The sequence below is a fragment of the Strix uralensis genome, chromosome 5 (assembly GCF_047716275.1).
Source record: "Strix uralensis isolate ZFMK-TIS-50842 chromosome 5, bStrUra1, whole genome shotgun sequence".
Taxonomy (NCBI): domain Eukaryota; kingdom Metazoa; phylum Chordata; class Aves; order Strigiformes; family Strigidae; genus Strix; species Strix uralensis.
This window is the reverse complement of record NC_133976.1, coordinates 921,345-945,838: the sequence shown is the minus strand read 5'-3', so window position 1 is coordinate 945,838 and position 24,494 is coordinate 921,345. Positions and strand designations below refer to the sequence as shown.

The 24,494-nt window shown below is 61.4% G+C and overlaps 1 protein-coding gene across 1 annotated transcript in view; it reads right to left on the bottom strand.

Moving 5' to 3' along the window:
- Window positions 1-24,494, bottom strand: part of SND1 (staphylococcal nuclease and tudor domain containing 1) — a 127,088-nt gene that overhangs the window by 41,793 nt on the left and 60,801 nt on the right. Inside the window, exons 12-14 of the mRNA XM_074869597.1 lie at window positions 18,609-18,709; window positions 7,980-8,090; window positions 3,537-3,609 (exon numbers count right to left, since the gene is read on the bottom strand). Coding sequence (XP_074725698.1) covers window positions 3,537-3,609; window positions 7,980-8,090; window positions 18,609-18,709 — 285 coding nt within the window. The remainder of the gene's footprint in view (window positions 1-3,536; window positions 3,610-7,979; window positions 8,091-18,608; window positions 18,710-24,494) is intronic.

Here is a 24,494-nt window from a genome sequence, read left to right as displayed (position 1 = left end):
AATACAACACATGTAAGAGCAATCTGCACGCAAAGAAAAACCACATTACCCGACGTTAACCACTTAGGTCTAACATATGCAAATCTAAAATGGGAGCCGCTAATGAAGGCTACTAATTAGCGGTAATCACTAGACAGTCACGATTTGATTAGCTTCAAGGAAAAAAAAAAAGAGCTTCAAGAAAAAAAAAAATAAAGACCCCACCATGGGGTGGGCTTCTCTGCTCTGGCCCAAAAGTGGGTGATTGGGGAACCGCCCCCCAACGCCCCGGCTGCTCCAAACAGGTGGTGGAGGCAGCGAGGAAGAGCTCGGCGCCGAAGATCGTCGGCATGGGAAGGAGGCGGCGGCGTTCCGACATGCTGGAGAATGACCTTAAAAATCCGTGGGGATTCGCACAAGGCAAAGCAGCTCTTCCGCGAGAGGGGCAGAGACGTGCCGGCGCCCGGCGCTACCGCGGAATAATAAGCGGAGAGCGGCGATTCCTGCCCGGCAGCGCGGCGTGGAGGGGACGGGTGTCCAGGCGGTCCCCGGCGGCGCTGTCAGGGCAGGGTTTGGGGTTTTGGCGCTGCTGGGGGGATCCGCCACGTCGCTTCGGGCCTTTCGTGCTGCCAAAGCGGCTCCTGGGTGGGGGTGACGCCGCCTCCGCCACGCAGGTGGGGACGCCGGTCTCCTGCTCCACCGCGGGCGCCGGGAGAAGCCGGACATGAGGCAGGAGCTGGGGGTTCGACCCCTCAGACCCTTCAGATTCTCCCCAAAATGTGGCTGCGCTGGTCTCTGCCCCACGGCTCCGCCAGCCACCACCGGGGCTCACCCCGACCCCACCGAGGGTGGTCGGTGGCCGCCCCGCAGCGCTGGTGCTGGGCAAACCAGAGCAGGGAGAGGTTGGGCTCAGACGCTTCCAGGGCACGACCCACCCGCCCTACTTCATCCATCCAACCACCTCGGGGGGTGCAAACCCCCCGGCACCCCCATCCTGCGCCTTTTTGGGGCTCCCCAATACACGACGGAGCGGCGCTGCCGGCTCTGCCTGCTCCGCTCCCTGCCCGTACCTCCTGCCCAGGTGATATCACCCCTGTTACTATTATTTTAACACTTCCAGCGTTTAATTAGCTGGGAATGGAAGGAAAATTATGCATAAATACAGCGAGGGAAAAAATATCACCCGAACTCCACTTTTTATGTGAAGCTCTGCCAATTATGCAAAATTATTCAAGGACTTTTGACAAGGACAGGAGGCTTTTTGGCGGCTGGGCTGCCGCACACTTGCCTGCGCTCCCGTGCTGGAGCGCACGTTAATGGGAGAAGTGAGCTAGCGCAGATTCGTATCGCTGCTGCACTTCCCTCTGGGCTTTTTCTCTGTTTTTTGGGGGAATTTTTCTTGCCTGCAGCATCGCGGGATCTGGGAGAAGGGAGCTGCTTGTCTCCGCAGCTCCCGGCAGGCAGGGAGGAGGGGGATGGGACTGGGGGGGGCTCAGGGTGTTGGAGAGGAGCGGGGTGCTCCGGGGACACCAGGACAGGAGCCAAACCATGAGAAAAGGGGCATTTCCCAGCATGAGCCGGGGCGGGAGCTCAGGAGGCTGCTGGGAAAACTGGGTTGAATCCTGGGTTTGAGCTAATTTCCTGATTTCTGCACCAGGCGGGATGGTGGGGAGTGGGGAGGCAGAGCTGGGGACCAGCAGTGGGACTGGGTGGGGACAGAGATGACGACCCAGGGGACAAGGACACAGCACCCCACGGCATGGGTCAGGGTTGGGGACCAAGGTGTGGGTGGCACTGAGGGTCCTGTGACCGCCCTGTCACCACCACCTGGAAGGTGAAACAGCCCCAAATCCCATGTTTTCCCCACGGGGCGCCGCAGCAAGGGGAGGTGCCGCACCGGTGAAGGGCAGCGGGCGCAGCCCAGCGACACCGCAGCGGCGTTGGGCACAGAAGAGCAACGGGGACAGGGACATCCCCAGCAGCCAAGGGACAAAGGGCAATGCCACACCAGCCACTCCATCGCCAGCACCAACCCAGCACCGGTGCTAGAGCGACACGGAGCTCGGCAGCGCCGCTGCCGGCGCTTTGCTGGGCCAAGCGGTGCCACAGCCGGGATCGCGCGGGGGGGGGACACCGCACACAGCCACCTCTGGTGGCATCGCCAGCAAGTCCTGATGTCGGGGTCACCAGCACCCCAAAACATTGCCTGGCTCCTGCCTCCCACCGTGGTGCAGCACCAGGGAGGCTCCAGTTCGGTGCTGGTGCTGAGGGATCGCGACGCACACACCCCCCTGTCACCCCGAACCCTGCCAGGCCCCGGAAGGCGGGTGCTGGCCGATGCCGGTGCTCGCCGGGGCAGCGGGAGGAGCTCACCGAGGCTAATTCCCAGGGAATTATTTTGGCAGTGGTAAAGCACCCGCTGTCAGCCCGGCGCGCGCCCACATTCATCACGCCGCGCAACTGCTGACACGCGGCGAACGGAGGCCTGGATCAATTTACAGAAAACTATTAAAGATTAAAAAAGATTAACAAATCTTCATAAAAGCCGTGATGTATTAGCCTAATTTTGTTTGCGGGGGCCCTCCCTTTCCCATCCGGCTCCAACCCTTTTGCTCGCTGCCCTGATTGAGTTACGGGGGCTCCTAACGATCCCGGCGGCAGCACGGCCCCGGCGCGGGGACCCTGCGGGGAGCGGGGCTGGGGGGCTTGCAGCAGGGACGTCCCCATGCTGCTTTGCCTCACTCTTTGTGAGCAATCGCACCGGCATGTGGGTTTTTTTAAAGCCTAAAAGGCAACCAAGCCCCCACCCTGGGATGTTGGCAGCTCTGCCAAGGGGGTGTCCCCAGGATGGGGTGCCGGCACGGGCAGCACCCTTCCCCGTCCCGCGGCCGGTGGGGACCCCATGAAAACGAGAAATCTCCATCTCATATGAGCAGCCAACGCCGCTGTGGAGCCCAGCAATTAAAAAAAAAAATTGGGGTGTCCAGGACTCTGCAGGAGTTGGGGTGCCTAGGACACCACAGGAATTGGGGTGCCCAGGACAGAGCTCCGTCCTCCCAAGGACACAAAGGACCCTCTGGTGAGCCGGGGCACGAACACAGCCCCTCTGTGCTGATTTATCAACGTCTCCGGCACAGCAGCGGGAGCCCTGTGCGGCAAAACCCTGTGGCACCGTGGGGTCACCTTCGTCACCGGTGCTGGGGGTGATGCCAGCACGAGCCATGCGGTGAGACCTCCCCAGGGAAGAGAAACCCCCAGGAGAAATCTCAATTTCACCCTTTCCGGGACATGCCGGGGGTGACAAACAGCTTCTGCAGGGGCACTTGGGGGAGCCACCAGCCCCAGAGGAGGAGCAGGAGGATGGTAAAACCATCCCCAGCCGGGTGTCCCGGTTCCGTTCCTGCAGAAATCCCGCGTGCAACGAGCGGGCCCACGCACCGTGCGGGAGCGCCGGCGCCCCGACATCTCTCCAGGATTGCCCCATCCCGGCAAACCACCTCTCCTGTGGCACAACCGCTCCCCCCCAGCCCCACCGCCGTGCGCCAGAGGGTCCTTACCCCAGAGATATCGGCCACCCGGTGAATCGGCACCTCCTTCTTGCTGTGCAGCCCTTTGCCGTTCTTGATGGCCCTGCGAAACGAGAGGTGGCACCGAGCTGTCAGCACCCACCGCTGGAAGGGCTGGCGTTGCCCCCCGCGCCCAACCCCACGAGAGACCGCCCGGCTCGTTAGCCCATTAATCCCAACTACTGGCCTTCAGCGGCTCACGGGAGCTCAGCCCAGACTTGATCGGAGGCACCACGCGTCCCCGTTACCAAATTAATTTGCTTTGTCCCCCATGCGAAGGAGGGATCACCAGGAAGGTGAAGGATGCAAAACTAATACCCGTTTCTTTCGGCGCTTAATCACACGAAGCGTTTTAAATGCAGAATACGTGGCAAAACGCTCCAATTCTAATGGAAATAAGCTCCTTCTAGGTTAAAATAATATAGAGGCGATAAGGAGACTGGATGAAGCGATACCACAACGTGGAAGGTGCCCCGTGGCTGGAAAACGTGGGTGCCCCCGACCTGGTTTTTGTGCCGTCGACGGCCGCGCTGGCTTATCGCCGGGCGTGCGGAGGCAGCGGAGGCAGCGCTGCCCTCGGCGGGAAGGGCCGGCAGTGGCGGCGAAAGGGCAGCGCACATTCATTAGAGCTCCTTCCCCTGACAGTTTTGTCCTTTTCCAGCTTCCAAAAGGCCAAGATTATTTTCCAGGTGTTACCGGTGCGGAGCAGAAGCTGCCCGGGAGCCTGCACAGCCGAGGCACTGCGGTGGTTTTTTGGGGGGTTGGGGCTTTTTTTTTTAGCCTGTCAGCAGCAGGGTGGTGAATCCAAGAACCGAAGTGGGGCTGGAAATCAGGTCCCTGCCCCACACCTCCCTGAGAACGCTGCGCTCCTGGCTCCGGTTTGCCAGCACCCGCAGCCAGCCCAAGGCGGGGACTTAGGCTCATCCCAAAGGATGCCGGGGGCTTCCCCAGCAAAGCCAGGCCTGGTCCCCTGTCCCCACGCGCCGTGGGACGTCCCTCTGCAGAGCGGGGGGGCAGCTGACAGGACTTCAACCTCCTCCCAGCACCTTTCGTCCCCACGCTACAAGACGCTCCTGTAATACAAGCGACGAGCCGCTGCGCCCCATGGTCCCCCAAATTCACCCCTTCCCGCGGGCACGGCCCGGGCTGCCGGTCCTCAGGCTGGAAATGAAAGCTCCTCATTTTTTCAAGCTGCTCCCAGGCCTGAATTTGTTCAGGGTGGACCGTGATGATAATAAAAATACAAGGGGAAAAATTCAAAGCCCCTGCCGAGGCTTTGTACAGCGATCAATTTGCTGAGCTGGATCACTGGAGGAGCTGTCTGGAAGAAGCCAACCTGTTAAATCAGCAAAAGGATTTCTTCTTTCTCCCTCGCCCTCCTTTGTGACGCCCCTCCCCGCTCAACGCTGCACCCAGGGAGAAGTGGCTTGGCCAGAAATAGCTTTTTTTTTTTTTTCTTCCAGGAAAACAGCTCTTTCCCCAGGTTAAGAAGAAAGTTAAACAAGTGCCGTAACACCCGGTGGGCTGGAAACCACTCCGAGGGCAGCCAGGGATGCTCGTCCTCGGTGGGGGGATGCGGGTGCTGTGACAGTGTGACCACCCCCCGGAGCAGCTCGGTCCCGGGAGATCAGACTCCGGCCTGTGAGCCAGGAAGGTTAAAGGGATTTTGCAACCCCCAAACTGCTCCCAACCCTCCTCCACCGAGACCTCCAGGCCTCAATCTCCCTGCAAATCCCCTTGGAATGTCAGTTGTGCCCCCGCCGCCGGCACGACCCCCTCCACCGCAGCACACCCGAGCATCCCAAATTTGGGAAATCTGAGCTCAAATCCCCCCTCAGTGGCTTCAGGCTCCATCCGTCACATCCAACCCTGGCTATCCCGGTGCTGGGCTGGAGCATCGCCCATGCCGGTGCGCGCCGAGATGCTGATTTAATGCCAAGCACATCCCTGTCGCTCGGCAGCGATCCGCCGGCCGCCGATCCCACGCCGCGCGGGCTTGGGGAGGGGAAAAGGCAGCGCCAGAGCCCATTTATCAACCTTCCCCCTCAAAAGCGAGAGCGGCTCGCGGTAAAGCGGAGTCTTGCACAGCCGGGCTGGCAGAAACCACGCCGCAACCCCCTCAAAGCTGCTCGCCCCTGCTGTCGGCACCGCGCCGGCGGCTGCTGCCAAAATCGCTGCCGAGGAGGAGCTGAGATCCCACCGAGGAGCAGCTGAAATCCCACCGGCACGCTGGGCCCAGCCGTGCCACCACCCCCCCCGGTGCCGCCGGAGCCGGGCCAGAGCCTGTGGGGGGACCAGAGTGGTGGGGGGATTTGGGAGATGGATGGGATGGGGGGGATGGATGGGATTTGGGGGATGGATGGGATGGATGGGATTTGGGGGATGGATGGGGCACAGCCCACTCCGGGCTTCTCCCCGCAGAGCAGCAACATCCAGAGATGGGGGGCAAGGACCCAGCCCTGGTGTGGGGGGCACGGGGCTGCACGTGGGGTTGAATGATGGGAGCTGGACTGCGCACAGCTGGACCGTGCACAACTGGATCATGAACACCTGGACCGTGCACGGCTGGAGTGTGCACAGCTGGACCACAAACACCTGGACTGTGCACAGCTGGATCATGAACACCTGGACCATGCACACCTGGAACATGCACACTGGGATCACGGACACCTGGAGCACACACACACTGGGAGCACACACACCCGGAGCACAAACACCTGGAACACACACACCCAGAACACACACACTGGGACTATGCACACCCAGAGCACACACATCTGGAACATGCACAACCACAGCACAACCCCCTGGAGCACACACCCCTGGAACACGCACACACCGGGACCAAGCGCACCTGGAGCACACACACACCAGGACCATGCACACTGGGAGCACGTACACCCAGAGCACACACACATGGGACACACACACTGGGACCACACACACCCAGAGCACACACCCCTGGAGCACACACCCCCAGAATACGCACACTGGGACCATGCACACCTGGAGCACACACACTCTGAGCACACACCCCCAGAACATGCACACCTGGAGGACACACACCTGGAACATGCACAACCACAGCACAACCCCCTGGAGCACACACATCTGGAACACACACACCGGGACCAAGCACACCAGGACCATGCACACTGGGAGCACACAGCCCCAGAGCACACACCCCCAGAACACACCCACTGGGACCATGCACACCTGGAGCACACACACTCTGAGCACGCACACCCAGAACACGCACACCCACAGCACACACCCCTGGAGCACACACACACGGAACATGCACACTGGGACCACGCATACCTGGAGCGCACACACACATACACACACTGGGAGCACACCCCCCCAGAACGTGCATCCCCAGAACACCCACACCGGGACCACCACATACAACTGGAACACCCCCCCCCAGAACACGCACACCGGGACCACACACACCCCCCAAACACGCACACCCAGAACACGCACACCAGGACCACGCACACCCCGAACACACCCCAGAACACCCCCCCCCCGCCCCGAACACACACACCGGGACCACACACCCCCCCAGAACACGCACACCCGGAACACACCCCAGAACACACCCCAGAACACACCCACCCCCCCAGAACACACACACTGGGACCACACACACCCCCAGAACACACCCCAGGACGGCCGCTGGGGATGGTGCTGCCAGTGGGAGGCAACACCTTGGCGCTCCCCTCCCGCCCCAGCGCCGGCACCACCCCAACCCGCCGGGGCGCAGCCCTGCTGCACGCGGGGCGCAGGCGGGCGGGCAGCCAACGCCGCCCTCCCCGCTCCTGCCAGCTGGCAGCGGAACAGGCAGCGCGCCCTTGCCTGCATCAGCGATTCCGCGGCCCCCGCCGAGGAACGTGGGGAAGCAGCCACACGCATTTTTCTCACCACAATCCCCTCAACCTAATTACGGGAGGCCGGGACGCGCCTCGAGTCCGTCGGTTTGGACGTCACGGGGGTTTTAAACGCCGTTATTCTCCGGCAGCAGCGCCGTGCCGGGCTCACTGCCCCGCAGAGGGGAGCAGGGACCCTTTGAACCCCAAACCCAACGCACCGGGAGACTCCGAAAAAACCCTCCCGGGTGTTTTCCAAAAGGTTTTCCAGCCCTTCAGCTCCCGGCAGGAACACGGAGCACCCACCACGCTGCGCGGCATGAAGGTTGTGGGGGGGTGGCACACGCTGTTCAGGGATGATTTCGGGGGGTCACGGCGGGGGGGGGCGGGGGCTGGAGATTTTGGCAGAGCCAGGGTTGGTCACGGAGTGGAAAGGATGCTCATCCCAGCCAGGAGGGATGCGGGGCAGGGAGGTCACCCTGAGCGAGGACAGACAGATGGACAGGGACACTGAGGGGGTGGGAAAGGGGGACACGGTGCCCCCCCCGGGGATGGCACCCACCGAGCCTCCGCCGCCAAGAGCTCATCGTAGTGCGAGGATCTTTGGTCGTCGTCTTGCCGGTAGCGGATGACGGTGGCCAGGCCTTTGCTCACCAGCGCTTCGGCGATGTTGCTGCAAGAAAAAAGAGTGTGTGTGGGGGGGCTCAGCACCGGTTTGGGGGAGCGGAGGGGCACCCCCTGTCACCAGACCCCGTCACCGGGGTGGGAGAGGAGACCCCCACCCTGTTTTACACCGCTCAGCTTGGAGGAACAATTAACTTCTGGGCACAGACGAGGGGTCCCTGCGTGACCGCCACGGTGAGGGGGGTCTCCCTGCAGCACCCCAAAACCCCCACCCCTAAAACCAGAGGGGTCAGCGCCCCCGGGCCGTGGGAATGGGATTTTACCTTCCCATTGGTTTTTTGTTGTTTTTTTTTTATCCCCTCCACCCCCTCATCGGGGAGGGGAGGTCGGCACCGGGCGGGCGCGGGGACAGCTGCCAACGGGCGCCGCGTGCCGAGGCGGCGCGGTAAATTGGCTGCCATTACACTCTGCTGCTTTAAACAAATTCATAAATTCTACTTCGCTGAGCGCATCTGTAATTCTCCTCCAATTACACAGGCAAGACATGGACTGCTAATTCACTACTTCGGGAAAAAAAAAAAGAATATATATATATATATGTATGTATAGGGGGGCCTGATCCATTCACAAGCCCTGGGAGCACCCGCTGCCCCGGAGAGGGGGAAGGGCAGAGCCATCACCGGGAGCTGAAAATAGGTCTTGCCTTGGGAAAAAAAAAAAAAAAGGCAGGGAAAAAAAAAAATAAGGCTTCGTAAACGAGGAAATAAGCTGCAGCAGGAGGCAGCTGCAGAGGCAGCGCTCGAAATGCCAAGCAACCAGGAATAAGCACCTACAGCTATTTTGGGCACGAACAGGAGGCTGTGCCGGGGGGAGGCGAGCGCAGGGCTGGTGGCACCTGCGGCGTCCCAGCTGCCCCCCCCCTCCCGCCCCGACAGGGCGCATCAGGGTTTGGGGGTGAGCAGAGCTGGGTGCGAGGCTCCGTCCCCCGCATCCCCAGCGCCTCGGGAGCAGTGGGATGGCGACGGGCAGGAGGTGACGGCGCTGGGGATGAGCTGTGGGGACACCAGCTGTGACATTAAGGGGGTGACTCAGTGACGAGAGGTGGCAGCACCCTAAAAATGTGACAATCCGAAGGTTGTTGGCACGTCCCCACCTCTGCCAGTGAGGACAACGTGCCCCGCGCTGGGACGAGCGGCCGAGGTTGCTGCCGGACGGAGGGGCTCCAGCTGGGACCCCCCCACCCCCAGGAACGTCTGTGGCCAAACCAAAGTGTCGAGGGGCTGCAGGATGTGGGGGGCGGACCCCTCTCACCCTCGTGCCCCTGCACCGTCCCACCAGCACCACTCGCAGGGACACGCGTCACCCCACACATTCTACAGCGGGGGGAGACGCCTGGGAGAACCGGAGGCCAGAGACTCCGGTGATGGGCACACCAGGAAGAGCTTCCCACCTGGCTTTGACCACCGAAAGGTCACCCAAAAATACCCCCTCCGTCCCACCTCCATGTCGGGGAGCAGCAGCTGCACCCCCAGAGCAGCACGTCCCCAACGTGACCCACCCCGGGGACAAGCCCCAAACCACAATCCTTCCCGTACGGCCACATCCCACTCAACCCCCCCCCCCCGTGTCCCATGTCCCCCCGCCCCAGGGCTCAGGAGGGAGCAGTTCTCCAGCCCTGACGGGTTTTTAATCCTCAGGATGGGGCTGGATTGGGGCTGGGGGGGTCCCATCAACCCCCCCCTCCCCTCAAAGTTTGCAGCCACCAAGAGAGGAGACATCCAGCTCCATCTGCCCTGCACCGGCTGGGCCCCTCCATCCCCACCCATCGTCCCAGCCCCATTTTGAGGAAGAAAACAAGGGGGAGGGACAAGATCTGGGAAGAGTGGAGGAGATTAAAACCCAACATGGAAAGCATCAGGAAACGAGGGTGCCAGTGAGCGCTCCGTCTGCTCGCGGAACGGACGATTTGATTCTGCCCCCAGCACTCGGGAAGTGTTGTAATCTCGTTGCCACCTCTGTTTGATGGCTTCATTTATTCAGCAATATCGTGGTTATGGCTTTTTATAAGACAAGCAAAACTAACAATGTTTGCTCCCACCGCGCCGCCGGGTCCTAAAGGAGCCGGGACGGGCTTGGGGCTGTGCACGGGGAGGGCGGCTGCGCTCCCCCGCCCCTGCCCTGCAGCTTTTCAATCCCCAAGGGCCGAGGGGACGGAGGCACCTGGTGCAACCACTGATTTGGACCCAAAAGCTGCCCCCCACCCCGGGCGTCCTCTGCTCCATGCAGAGCCCCGAGCCACCTGCGAAGGAGAATTAAAATAACAAGGGGTGGGCTGAACCCCTGGCACCCCACGCAGGTCCCCCCCTTTCCCCGGGCAGAGGGTCCCGCAGCGCCAGGTCCAGCTCTCACCTGGGTTCGTGCTCCTCCAGCGGAAGGAGAAGCCGCCTCCACCCCGGGATTGTCAAACCCGAGCGAGAGCCCCTCGGTCCCCAAGCGGGAACAGCCCGTGGTCGGCTGGGATGGAACTCCGTCCATCCCAGCCCCAGCCCTCTGCCATCCCAGCTACACCCCGCTCCCCAGCCCAGCCCATCCCAGCCATAGCCCGCTCCCCATCCCAGCTACACCCCGCTCCCCATCCCAGCCCATCCCAGCCATGGCCCACTCCCCATCCCAGCTACACCCCGCTCCCCATCCCAGCCACATCCCACTCCCATTCCAGCCGTATCTTGCTCCCCATCCCAGAACCACCCCAGCCCCATCCCAGCCGTATCCCTTCCCCATTCCAGCTGTATCCTTCTCCCCATCCCAACCCCATCCCAACCCCATCCCACTCCTCATTCCAGCCCCATCCCCTCCCCATTCCAGCTGCATCCCTCTCCCCATCCCAACCCCATCCCAGCCCCATCCCTCTCCCCATCCCAGCTACATCCCTCTCCCCGTTCCAGTTCTATCCCCTCTCCATCCCAGCTACATCCTTCTCCCCATCCCGCTCCTCATCCCAGCCCCATCCCTCTCCCATCCCAGCCATCCACACCCACCCCTGCCCCATCCCTCAGCTCTTTGCCCCCCCCGCTCAGAGCAGAGAAGCAGCTATCCCTGGCACGAGACTCCAGAAGTATCCGATAGGCACAAAATCCAAGTTTTCATCATTTCCAGCTGTCAAAGGGCAGCAAGAATCAAAATCGCGGGATACGGGGATGAACGGGGGGATCATTAAAAATCTGCTGTTAAACCACCTCTGCCACCAGGGCGCTGGGTGAGCCGGCCATGGATCGCAGCTTCGTTAGGAAATAAATCCTAATTTTGGAGCAGGTTGGCCGAGGCTCCGACCGGGGAGAGCTGGGGGGACCGGCAGAGGCACCGGAATCTGCCCCTTCATCCACCCCTCCTCCTCCTCGCCAGAGCAGATGGGAGCGTATCGGGGTGATGCCGGTGGGACTTTATTTGGGAATTTGGCTAAACGATGCAAAGATGAGGTTTTTAAGCAGCGTTATGTAAACCTGAGGGATTTCTAACCAAATCCACCGTCCCAAAGCCAACGGGCCGGGACAGCCGGGTGTGAGGAACTGAAAGACAAAAGTTCATGGACAGGAAAAGCCTCAAGGCCAAGTTGTGACCTTTGCAGTCGGTCTAAGGAATGGCTGATCTGGTTTAAGGAATTATCTGGTTTAAGGAATGAAATATCTCGTTTAGGGAATGAACAATCTGGTTTAAGGAATGGCTGATCCGGTTTAAGGAATGGCCGATCTGGTTTAAGGAATGACTGATCCGGTTTAAGGAAGGGCTGATCTGGTTTAAGGAGTGCCAATCTGGTTTAAGGAAGGGCTAATCCGGTTTAAGGAAGGGCTGATCTGGTTTAAGGAAGGGCTGATCTGGTTTAAGGAAGGGCTAATCCGGTTTAAGGAAGGGCTGATCTGGTTTAAGGAAGGGCTGATCTGGTTTAAGGAAGGGCTGAGCTGCGAGGGAAGCGCAGGGCGGATCGAAGGGCGCGCGGCTCCGCTCCCTCGCACTCAGCAGCCAAATTCCCCAGAGAAGCCTCGAAGGGGGGAGACGGACACGGAGTAAAACCAACTGCTCGGGGTAAGGCCCACGCTTTAGTTTACGACTAGGGCCCCCAAGAGGAGTGAAAAGCTGGACAGGAGAGTTAAACACCCGGCACCAGATGGGGCTCATGGGGGAGAATTGCCCGAGAAACAAAACCTGAGGAAAAGGTAAAGGGGGGGGAGATGGCGACCACCGACTGACTGGACAAAAGGGTTCGTGCTGCCCATCCCCCGGCCACGCCCAGCACCCGCCTCCACCTTTTCCTTGTCCCTCATGGACACCCGCCTCTCCTGGTCTAATATGCAAATCAGCCCATGATGAACTTAAAAAGGCCACAGAGAACGTCGCTGGGGTGCACCCACCACCCAAGATTACGGGACCTGAGACCGCGCTGGAGCCCGGGCTGGGGATCACGATTCTTTCACTCTCCTTCTCTCCTTCCTTTTACTTTTTTGTCTTTCCATTCTTTCCTTTCTCACAGATTTATCAATAAGACACCCCGTCGCTTATGGTCCTTTCCCACATTTAAGTTGTTTCTACCCCAAGTAAAACATTTTAACCGGCTGGTTGGTGTTGTTTCACCTTAATTTAACCCGAGGGGATCACAGAACCTTTAGGACTCTCTGGGCTCCCAGTCTGGGCCCTAACGGCCCCCCACGGCCCTTCAGCCCCACCCACCGCGGCTGCGCTTTGGTGCTGAGCACAACGTCCTTCGGCCCCACAGTGCAACCGGGAGAACCAGCTCTGGTCCCAGTTCCCCCCCATCCCAGCACCGGTGCCTGACTTCAGGGACCCCCAACGTGACCAGGAGCAACCCCCCCCCGTTGTCCCCCGCAGCATCCAGCCGCCTCCTGCACGCCCCTGCCCGCAGGAACAACCGCACCAGTGAAAAATCTCCTCCCTGGGACCTGCACCGAAGGCAGGGGGTTGGCGGCGGCGGCAGCACGCGGTTGCACTGTTGAAGGGTGCGAGTGGCTTAATCCCAAATCCCTGAGGTCGCAGCCACCCCGCTCCCTGCCCAGCCGGGTCCCTGCCAGCACCCTGCCAGAACCCTGCCAGCACCCTGCCAGCTCCAGGGCAGGCACCGAGCTCTGCCAGCCCTCAGCCAGCCACCGGCAGCCTCGCAAAAGCGAATTGCCGGGGCCGGGGCTGGCGGCAGACATCTCCTCCCCGGAGGAGGGAGCAGCTTGTGAAGCAGCAGCAAAAATCTGGGCCTTTTCCAGAGGCTCGGGCTGTAAAAAAACCGACAGAGCTCCTGGGCGTGAGCCCAGCTTTACCCTGGCACCGCGGCCCACGCAGGCAGCTCCGCGGTGAACAGCGAAGTGCCGACAGAGCCGCGCCGGGGTTGCAGCTCCGGGCAGCCAGGTTGGGGTTTGTGGTGGAGGGGAGAGCGTGTGGCACGGGTTTGGGCTGGCAGCTCGCCCCGGGGATGGCCTGGAGCTGGCAGTGTGGCACTGGAGTTACTCAGCACCGGCGAGTCCTCCCGCTGAGCCCTCTGCTCTGCACCGGTCAGGATCATCACTGGGTTTTCGGGTGAGGAGGGAGACGTGGGGAGGTACAGCAGCCCCGTGCTTGCCTTCAGGACCGCGACCATCCTGCCTCCATCCTGCCTCTCCTGCAGCAGGGACCCATCCTGCACCCTGGGAGCTCATCCTGCACCCTGCAGCAGGGACCCATCCTGCACCCTGGGAGCCCATCCTGCACCCTGCAGCAGGGGCCAATCCTGCACCCAGAACCCATCCTGCACCCTGCAGCGGGGGCCAATCCTGCACCCAGAACCCACCCTGCACCCTGCATCGAGGACACATCCTGCACCCTGCAGCGGGCATCTGTCCCCGGGCACCCTCACACGAGCAGCTCCCTGCCTGCCTCTGCCAGCACCAAGACCTCCCACCCGTGTCTGGGGGCCCTGCGTGGCCACGACGCTGCAGAGCCTCCAAGCACCGGCCCGGCAGAGCCTCTGGAGCAGCCAGAGCCACCGGAGCCCCTCGCCCAGCAGTGGTGTGGGGCAGGACCAGCCCACGCCACTCGCCACAGGGAGCAGTGCCACAGATCGCAGAGAGAAATCCCCAAACCCACCCTCCTGTGCTTTGACCCCAACTCTGAGCAGCTTCCTCAGATGTTCCAATGTCCTTCCTGGAAAGGGGAGTGAAAAAGTGTCCCCTCACCACCCTCCCTGGGCCACGGGGGAGGCTGGAGGCTGTGCCAGGATCCCGGCATCGCCAAGCACCCCGGCCATGAAATTCTGAGCTGTTAACAAGCCCAGCCACAAAATCCTGATTCACCAACAACCCCAGCCATGAAATCCTGATCCGTGCCAGCATTCCAGCATCTCCAACCACCCCAGCCATGAAATTGTGAGCTGTGCTGGCATCCCAGCATCACCAACAACCCCAGCCATGAAATCCTGATCCACCAACACCCCCAGTCACAAAATCCTGATCCATGCCAGCATCCCAGCATCACCGACACCCCAGCCATGAAATTGTGAGCCGTGCCAGGATCCCAGCATCTCCAACCATTCCAGCCACAAATTCCTGATCCACCAACCACCCTAGTCATGGAATCCTTGATCCACTAACAACCCCAGTCAGAAAATCCTGATCCATCCACCACCCCAGCCACAAAATCCTGATCCGCGCCAGCATCCCAGCATCTCCAACCACCCCAGCCACGAAATCCTGATTCACCAACCACCCCAGCCACAAAATCCTCATCCATGCCAGGATCCCAGCATCACCAACCACACCACCCACAAAATCCTGAGCTGCTAACAACCCCAGCCACAAAATCCTGACCCACCAACCACCCCAGCCACAAAATCCTGATCCATGCCAGCATCCCAGTGTCACCAACAACCCCAGTCACGAAGTCCTGATCCACCAACCACTCCAGTCAGAAAATCCTGAGCCACTAACAACCCCAGCCACAAAATCCCGATCCATGCCAGCATCCCAGCATCACCGACACCCCCAGCCACGAAATCCTGATCCGTGCCAGCATCCCAGCGTCACCAACCACCCCAGCCACCAAGTCCTGATCGGTGCCACATCCCAGCATCGCTAACACCCCCAGCCACGAGATCCTGCTGCTTGAGTGCAACACCTCCCCCGCCCGGGCTGCAAATCCTGGGAGAACCCCAATTTTTTTTCCACGTTTAAGAGCTTTTTAAGGCTCAGAAATCCCAGCGCTGCCCGCGGGGGCTGATCCTGGCACTCGCCCGGGTGCTGGGTGCGACAAGAGCACGGCGCCGGGTGCGCCGCAGCCGCACCGATCCCCCTCCCGCTGCCGGAAGGAGGCCAAGGAATCGGGGAGCAGAAATAACGGTTTAAAGATGAAATTTCCTGCCCGTAAATTAAATATCACGCTCCAGCCCCGCTCCCCGCTCCTCTCCCCACAGCCCCTGCATGGGGGGCGGGGGGGGCACAACCGCAGCCCCCGCACTTCAAATAAAAATATCCGGGGCGAGGAGCCGGAGCGGCGGCGCAGGGGGAAGATGCATCCCCCAGTTAAGCCCAGATTAAAGAATGGGAATATGAAAACACAGATGAAAAGCTCTTTGCTGTGGAAAAAAAAATCTTATTAGGCCGTGAAATACAGTTTTTGCCACTTAAAGAACGGCAGAGTGAAAAATGGCTCTTTGCAAGCTGTGCCCCCCGCCCCCCTCCGCCCCAAATAATTTTTTTCCCCCTGAAAATCCAAAATGGAAGTTTTTGAGTGGTGTTTTCACCCACCAAAACCTTTCGCTGTGCCCAAACCAGCCCCCCATGAGCCCCCATTTACAGTCTCAGGGGTGGGTTGGGGATGTCTCCTTCCCGCATCCCGAAGTGCTTCCCGGGATGGGGCTCGGCTCCTGGCGGCCTTCTGGGGTGCCCCAGGAATCCCTGGGTGCCCTGGGATGCTGTGGGGTGGGATTGGATGGGAATGGGGATTGGGATGGGATGGGATGGGATGGGATGGGATGGGATGGGATGGGATGGGATGGGATGGGATGGGGATGCGGTGGGATGAGAATGGGGTTGGGGATGGGATGGGGTGGGATGAGGAATGGGATGGGATGGGATGTTATGGGATACTCTGGGATGCTGATAGATGTCATGGGATGGAATGGGATGGGATGGGATGCCACAGGATACTATAGAATGCTGAGGAATACTGTGGGATGCTGTGAGATATTGTGGGATGCTGTGAGATGTGATGGGATGTTATGGGATGCCACAGGATACTGTGGATGCTGCAGGATACTGCTGGATGTCATGGGATGCTGTGGGATGGGACGGGATACTGCTAGATGCCGTGGGATGTTATGGGATGATGCTGGATGTCATGGGATGCTGTGGACACTGTGGGATGCTGCGGGATGCTGTGGGATGTCATGGGGTGCTGTGGGATGTCGTGGGAGGCTGCGGGATGCTGTAGGATGTCATGGGATGCTGTGGGATGTCATGGGATGCTGCGGGATGCTGTGGGATGTCACAGGCTTCCCAAAGAGCAAAGGCTGGTGTGAACCCCGAGCCCTCACGTGCACCCACAGCCGTTGGTCACAGCAGACCTGCCCCGTCCTCCCTGGGACCCTCCCAGCAGCGCCCGTGGTGGGACGAGCCGTCACCACGAGCCGGGCCTGGCACAGGAGATGCCCACGGGGCTCCTGACGTGCCGGTCAGCCACGGCCCCGCCGCCCCATCTGCCGTGTCAGCACAATGTGGCTCTGGGAGCCGAGCACAGACCTCTCTGATTTTATTTGTGCTCAGCAGGGAAAAGCCAGCCTGGAGCGGCTGCACTGGCAGTGCCGGTAAACGCCAACCAGGCGCTGGCAGAGCGGGCACGGGGCAGGGCCCTGCCACGCAGCCGCGCTGGTGTTCCCCAGCTGGGGATCAAACTGGAAAACCCCGCAGAGCCCGAAGGTGGGGGCAGGCGGCACTGAGTCAGGCAGGGGTACAGGCAGGGATACGGGCAGGTGAGGATGGGTTTGTTCTCCTCGAGCTCACGGTGCTTTGAGCCGGGAGCTGGGGCTGCCTGCACGCTGGGCAGAGGCCCAGAGCCGCATCGCTCCGCTGCCCGGCGAGTCGCCGGCGTGCTCGGCCTGCCAAGCAGGCTCAGCCCAGCCCAGATGCCAGGCAGACAAGCCAGGCTTTCTTCCCCACTCCGTCCCCGGCACAGCACGGACGGCACAGACCTGGCTCTGTTAAGCCCAACGCCTTTGCCGGGGCTGTGGCACTCAAAGCACCCCACGGCCGGGAGCGAGGGGGCTGCCCCCCAGCTCCCAGCGCTCGCTCCAGCGCCGCCTGATTACGGCGATGAAAGTCAACACAAGCCCTGGCCCGGCAAATTCGCATCAGGTTTCCTCCTGACGCGACTCGGGAGCTTATTTGGAAGCATTTTGCAGCTGGAGATGCTAAAAGCAGGCGGTGGCGCTCAGCGGGATGCTCCTGGGATGGGAAATCCTGCCCCTCCACCGCACCGCAGCACAAGCGCTCCCGGGGTTGGCAGCGCCGCAGCTGCCGGCTCAGGGAGAGGCCGACGGGTTTTACACCTCACGCTCCCCTCCTTGGGCATCACCAAGATCTCACCATCTGACAAACAGCCCCAAAAACGCAAAACCCACCCCCAAAAACCCAGTGAGAGACGCTCAGCTGGAGAATCAGCTCCCTGGGGATGCAGTTAAAGCCCCACGGAATAAGGCGGGTGGGTTTGAGGCCGGTGCAGGCAGTGCGGGGCTGCTCTGCCCGGCTCCACCGCATCTCACCCAGAAATACCCTTTATGCTGCGGTTTCATCCTGGGAGCAGCAGCTTGGCGCAAGCCGGCAGCGAGCATGGAGCAGCCCCAGCCCCAGCCCCGGCAGGGCTGGACCTTCTGTGCCACTGGAGTGGAAATTAAACCCACTGGTGAGATAAGAATCATTAAGGTCCTTAATTAGACTGGAGTGGGGTTACAGGGAGGTTTTCGGCACGGAGCCACGTCTCCCTGTGCAGCGCGACGCTCCACGGCTTTCCCAGACCTTGGATTAAGGGGAAGGAAAGCGCAGTGCTGCAGCACTTTTTGGTGGCTTTCCAAAATAGCTGCTACGGGGTGGGGGGGGGTGGGGGGAATTAAAAAAAAGGCAAGGAAATGGTTTATGACGAATCATCTCTATGTAGCTCGGGGAGCCACTGCCATCCGGGACCTCTCCGTAGGGCGTGGGGGAGAAAAGGCACCAAAATTGGGGACTCGGGGGCTGCTCCTACAGTGCTGCACCGTGTCACGGGGCGAGATGTCCCTTGGGAAAGGACAGACGGACCTCCCGGGGACGTACAGCAGCGAGAGATGGTTCCTCCAAAGCAACCCCACTCCTCCTCGAGGCGGCCAGCTCATGGGGTGGCAGTGGGGGGGGGGATGTTCCTCCAGCTTGGCACCCCCAAACTGCTGGAGACAGGGTGGCAAAGCGCAGGGCGTGGAGGGGTGCGGGTTCCCTGTGCGAGGACGAGCCCCACTCTGTCCTCGGTGTCCCCAGAGCCCCATGGGGTTCCCCGGGGCCGCACTTACATTCCTCCGATGGAGACGGTGGCACACGTGCGCTCGGAGAAGGCGGGCACGGTCTCAGTGGCGCTGCTGGCCGGTCGGATGTAGTCCACCGTCACGTTCACCTAGGCAAGACAGATGGGCAACGGGGTCAGAGCTGTCCAGCCCAGGGGCTCCCCGCACCCCCTCATCTTCCCCTTGCCCCAAATCCCCGCTGTTAGCCGGCCCCTCCACTCCCCACCCCTGCCCCGGTGAAGTTTTCCAGCCGGCTGCTGGCACCGATGGTGCTGCCAGAGAAACATCGCACTGGGCATGTTGAACCAGGAGCTTTTTGTAGCAGACAAGATGCCACCCCGGGCTCCTGCCAGGCACGTCGGGGAGCTCCCAGCGTGCCGGAGAGCCGCAGCGGGGGTGCCGAGGGTGCAGCCAGCCCCGGTGCCTCCTGCTTTACGTGTAATTGTATTTTGGGCTCTGGCAGGAGAGCTCGCCCGGAGCTGCAGGTAGAGGGAAGCGCAGCTCCCTGCTAAGCTGGAGCTGTCAGCTGGCATCAGTGTCGCCGGCACCGCGCCGAGGCCAGTTTGTAAAACGTTTTGGCAAGGCAAAGGAGCAGCCCTGGGTGCCCCAGAAACCTGGCCGTGCACCCAGTGCCGAGCTGCGGCGTCCCCCATGCCACCGCCAGCCGCCCGCATTGTATCATATCACATCGCCCGGCCAACGCACAGGGGACCAGCACCGTGGCACTCGTGTGCCTTGGGGGGGACAAATTCTGCTGGGTAACTGCATCGCCCGCTGCGCCGGGGCGCAGGACGAGCTGGTGGGTGTAGAGATGCTCACGGGTGAGATCGTGGCGCAGGTTCCCAGCACGGCGGCTTGTGGGCATCACCCCCTCAGCAGCTCTTGGCCATCACCACCCCCCCAACAGCTCTTGGCCATCATCATCCCCCCAACAGTTCTTGGCCATCATCATGCCCAAAACAGCTCTTGGCCATCATCATCCCCCCAGCAGCTCTTGACCATCATCACATCCAAAACAGCTCTTGGCCATCATCATCCCCCCAACAGCTCTTGGCCATCATCATCCCCCCAACAGCTCTTGGCCATCATCATCAACAGTTCTTGGCCACCATCACACCCCCAACAGCTCTTGGCCATCATCATCCCCCCAGCAGCTCTTGGCCATCATCACGCCCAAAACAGCTCTTGGCTATCATCATGCCCCCAGCAGCTGTTGGCCATCATCACCTCCCAACAGCTCTTGGCCATCATCACCTCCCCAACAGCTCTTGGCTGTCATCAGCCCCCCAACAGCTCTTGGCCATCGTCACCCCCCCCAACAGCTCTCGGCCATCATGACCCCCCTGGCAGCTCCTGGGGATCGCGTCCCAGCACCCACTACAACCCATCAGCATTTCCATCCTGCACTGGGCCTTTGCGGTCCAGCTGGACCCCCGAACCGGAGCAGGGAGCCAATGCTGCCACACCCACCCCCCCACAGCCATCTCGTCCCCGTGGGCTCGGTGACCATCCCAGCCAAGGCCACGGGAGGTTCAGGCCAACCCAGCAAGGGCTTTGTCCGAGCAGGTGTAGGGCAGGAGGGCTGGAAACGCCATCGGCGTCCCCCTGGCAGCACTGGCACTCGCCTGCACAGCGACATGGAGCTGCAAATCCCGGCCACGGCCACGCAATAAAGAGCAGGGAAAAAGAAACTGGAGTTTAACTCAATCCCACATCTGCCAGCACCTTTTCTAGGCAAATCCAACCCAATCCCACCACCTCACTTCTCCAGAAAAGCACCTTCCTCACTGGTTTCCCGGCACATCAACAGAGGAGGCTGAGCCTGCCCTGGGCTAGGGGACATGGGGGAGACACAGGGCTCCCTGGGGAAGTGCTGGTGCTGCCTCCCCCCCACCACCCCCCCACCACCCCCCGTGGTGTTGTTTTTAGGCACTATGGGGTTTTTTGAGGCGTGTCACCGCACGGCACCATGCCCACCCCGTGTCACCGCTCTCAGCGCTGGCAGCTTGCGTCAAGCAGGCAGGCATCCAGCTCGGCCTGCGAGGGAGCATCCCTGAACCCCTTCGAATTGCCAGCTCTTCCCAAATTCACCTTCTAAATGAGCTGAAAAATGCAAAAAAGGTAGGATTGCCTGACAAACCCCCGCTGTCAAATCAAGGTTTGCGGCAGCAAAAGAGGGGGCTCTGGCAGGAAAGAGCCAATTACCGGGAGCGGTTAAAGCAATTCCTCCCAGCGAAACTATTGTCATAACAACTGCAGGGGAAAAAAAGACGAGGATTACTCCGAGAGGCAGGTTAGGAAATTGGAAGCTACTACAGATCTTTTTAAATGTCATCCGGCTCAACAGCGAGGCCCGGCTCGCTTGGGAAACATCTCGCTTGGAATTCGGCGAAGGGGCCGGCGAAAGGCCAGCGAGGAGCCACCACGCCGCGCAGCTCGGGCTCAGATCCCGCGTCCTCACGGGCAGGGAGAGGCGAGGAGGGATGGGGCTGGGCGCCGCAGCTCGGCCTGCAGCGGGGAAGCACCGCGTGGGGCTGCAAAGTCTTGCTGCGCGTTGCATGGCGCCGCATCGTGTTGCGTTGCATGGCCAAGCGTTGCCCTTGCATTCCTTCACGAATTGTTGTGTTGCGTTTCTCTGCGTTGCGAAGCGTTGCGCTGCGGAGCGTTGTGTGGCGTTGTGTTGCAATGCAAAGTCTTGCTTTGCGTTGCGATGCCCTGCACTGCGTTGCATCACGTTGCGCTGCGCTGCAAAGTGTTGCGTGGTGTCACATCGCGAAGCGTTGTGTTGTGTTGCGTGTTGTGTTGCGTTGCAAAGCCGTGCTTTGTGTTGCACTGCACTGCAACGCGTTGCATCGTGTTGTGTTGCATTGCAAAAGTTGTGTTTCTTGGTGTCGCAAAATGTTGCGTTGCCTTGCAAAGTGCTGTTCTGTGTTGCATTGCAAAGCGTCGCGCTGCGTTGCCAAGCGGTGCCCTTGCGTTCCTTCACAAATTGCTGTGTTGCGTTTCTTTGCGTTGCAAAATGTGGTGTTGATTTGCGGAGTGTTGTGTTGCGTTGCAACGTCTTGCTTTGTGCTACACTGCCCTGCACTGTCCCGTTTTGGGCACCTCCTGCACCCCCAGCCCTGGATCAGGCACCTCCTGCACCCCCAGTCCCAGTTCCGGCACCTCCTGCACGCCCAGCCCCATCTTGGGCACCCCCTGCACCCCCAGTCCCGTCTTGGGCACCTCCTGCACCCCCAAGCCCCAGCCTGGGCACCTCCTGCACCCCCTGTCCCATCTTGGGCACCCTGTGCACCCCCAGCCCCAGATCAGGCACCTCCTGCACCCCAAGTCCCATTTTGGGCACCTCCTGCACCCCCAGCCCTGTCTCAGACACCTCCCACACCCCCCACGGCCATACCCCCAAGCTTGGGGAGCTGCTTGTGCCAGCCCAGCCCCCCCTGACCACTTCCAGCCATGGCAGACCCGGACCCCTGGCCCAGACACACCAGGGGACACCGCGAGCAGCAGCACCCAGGTCTGGGGCTCTGCTCCAGGCCCCCGCAGCCACCCCGCTCTCAGAGCCACCCTGTGCCCGTGCCACCCGCAGGGCCCCAGAGGCGCAGGGGAAGCACCCCGGCTCTGTCCGACACCCCGCACGCACACAGCAACCGTCACTGCCACCCCACTCAGTATTTCACGGCGGGTAGAAAAACAAAAAAAACCCACTTCCCCGGGCACAGAGAGCGACGTGCCGGGCCAGGAGGGCAAGGGGGATGGGATATGGGGTGACTGGTTGACCACGCAGGGTCCCCGCCTGGCTCCCCCCATCCCTCCTGCACCCACGGGACCCGCAGCGGGTTCCTGGTGCCTCGGCCGGTGTCGGGCGTCTCTGGGCACATTTCCAAGGTCAGCTGCAGTCAGCGCGAATTAAATCACCGGGCCGGCTCTCCCTGGAGGAGCTCCAGCCCGGAGAAGAACGGCGCTACAGAAATCTGCACGCCTTTGTGCAGCCTTCAATGTCACCCCCCCTCCTCCTCCTCCGGCTCCCCCGCCGCCAACCGGGGCTGCACCGGCCCTGCCAGCCCCTGCCTGCGCTCGCCCGGCACCACGGGGTCAAGGGAAAGGGTGGCCGAGCCACTGGCCCTGTCCTCGGCCCCACGGGCCTGGTGGCTCGACATCGGCTTCTTGCGGCCCCTGGAGGAGGAGAAGGAAGAGGAGGAGGAGGAGGAACAGTGCCCAGAGTGCCAAGCACGTGGTGACTGGTACATGGTCCCCAGCGTGTAGTCAGTGCCACGTGGTCCTCAGGCTGTGGCCCCTGTCACACTGTCCCCAGCATCATGATCCAACAATGGGGTCCCCAGCATTTGGCCCCTGCCCCCTTGTCCCCAACATTGTGGTCCCAAGCAAATGGTCCCCAAGATGGGGCTCCCAGGATGTGGCCCCTGCCACACTGTCCCCAATAATGTGGTCACTGCCACATGGTCCCCAGCATCACAGTCCCAACAATGGGGTCCCCAGCACGTGGTCTCCAAGATGTGGTCCCCAGCATGTGGCCCCTGCCACACTGTGCCCAGCATCATGGTCCCAATGATGTGGTCCCCAGCGTTTGGCCCCTGACACATTGTCCCCAACACTGTAGTCCCAAACACACGGTCCCCAGGACATGGTCTCCAGGATGTGGTACCCAGCATGTGGCCCCTGCCACGCTGTCCCCAATAATGTGGTCACTGCCACATGCTCCCTAGGACGTGGTCCCCAGCACGTGGCTCCTGTCACACTGTCCCCAGCATCGTGGTCCCAACGATGTGGTCCCCGGCACGTGGTCCCCAGTGTTTGGCCTCTGCCACGTTGTCCCCAGCATCATGGTCCCAACGATGTGGTCCCCAGCACACGGTCTCCAGGATGTGGCTCCCAGCATGTGGCCCCTGTCACACTGTCCCCGGTATCATGGTCCCAACAATGTGGTCTCCAGGATGTGGCCCCTGCCACACTGTCCCCAGCATCATGGTCCCTAGGACATGGTCTCCAGGATGTGGTCCCCAGCGTTTGGCCCCTGCCACGTTGTCCCCAACATTGTGGTCAGTGCCACAGGGTCCCCAGCACATGGTCCCCAGCATGTGGCCCCTGTCACACTGTCCCCAACAATGTGGTCACTGCCACATGATCCCCAGAACATGATCCCCAGGACGTGGCCCCTGCCACACTGTCCCCAGCATCGTGGTCCCAACGATGGGGTCCCCAGCACACAGTCCCCGGCTCGCTGGCCACGCTGGCGCTCACAGGCAGGTTTTTGGGAGCACCCCCCCCAGTCTTGGAGGCAGGAGGGGGGTGCCCAGCTCCACTTCACGGCCCTGACACGTGGCACGAGCTCACAGGGGAGGTAAAAATAGTCCCTGCGAGTTTGTGCCAGAGGAGCGGGGAGACCCGCAGGCGTTTCAGGTAATTATAGCTCAGCAAGTGTGGTCTGTCACCCACCCCTGCCACAGGCACCCACCCTGCTGCGCCCTGTGTCCCCATGGCAGGGGACGGTCCCCTCCAAGCCCCCCAGGCCAGGCTGGAGCAAGGGGAGCAGGGAGGAGGGGGATGTCACCGGCACGGCACAGCACAGCACCCATCCCTGCCCTCTCCAAAAGGTGGGTGCTGCCCACCTCCCCTGCGGGGGCAGAGAGCACCTCCGGGTCCTGCAGACCCCGGGCAGGATGGGGTGTGCACCCCCAGCTCGGGAAGGACACCCATGGGTTCAGGCAGACGCCCCGCCGGGGGATGCTCCGCCATGGCCGCACCGTAACACGCCATCGCTCCCCGCCCCAGCAAGGGAGCTGGGGCAGCCCCCCAACTCTAATTTTTCCCTATTTTATTTCTCCTCTCCCCTCCCCAGGGACAAAACCAGGCACAGCAGGGACGTGGCTGATG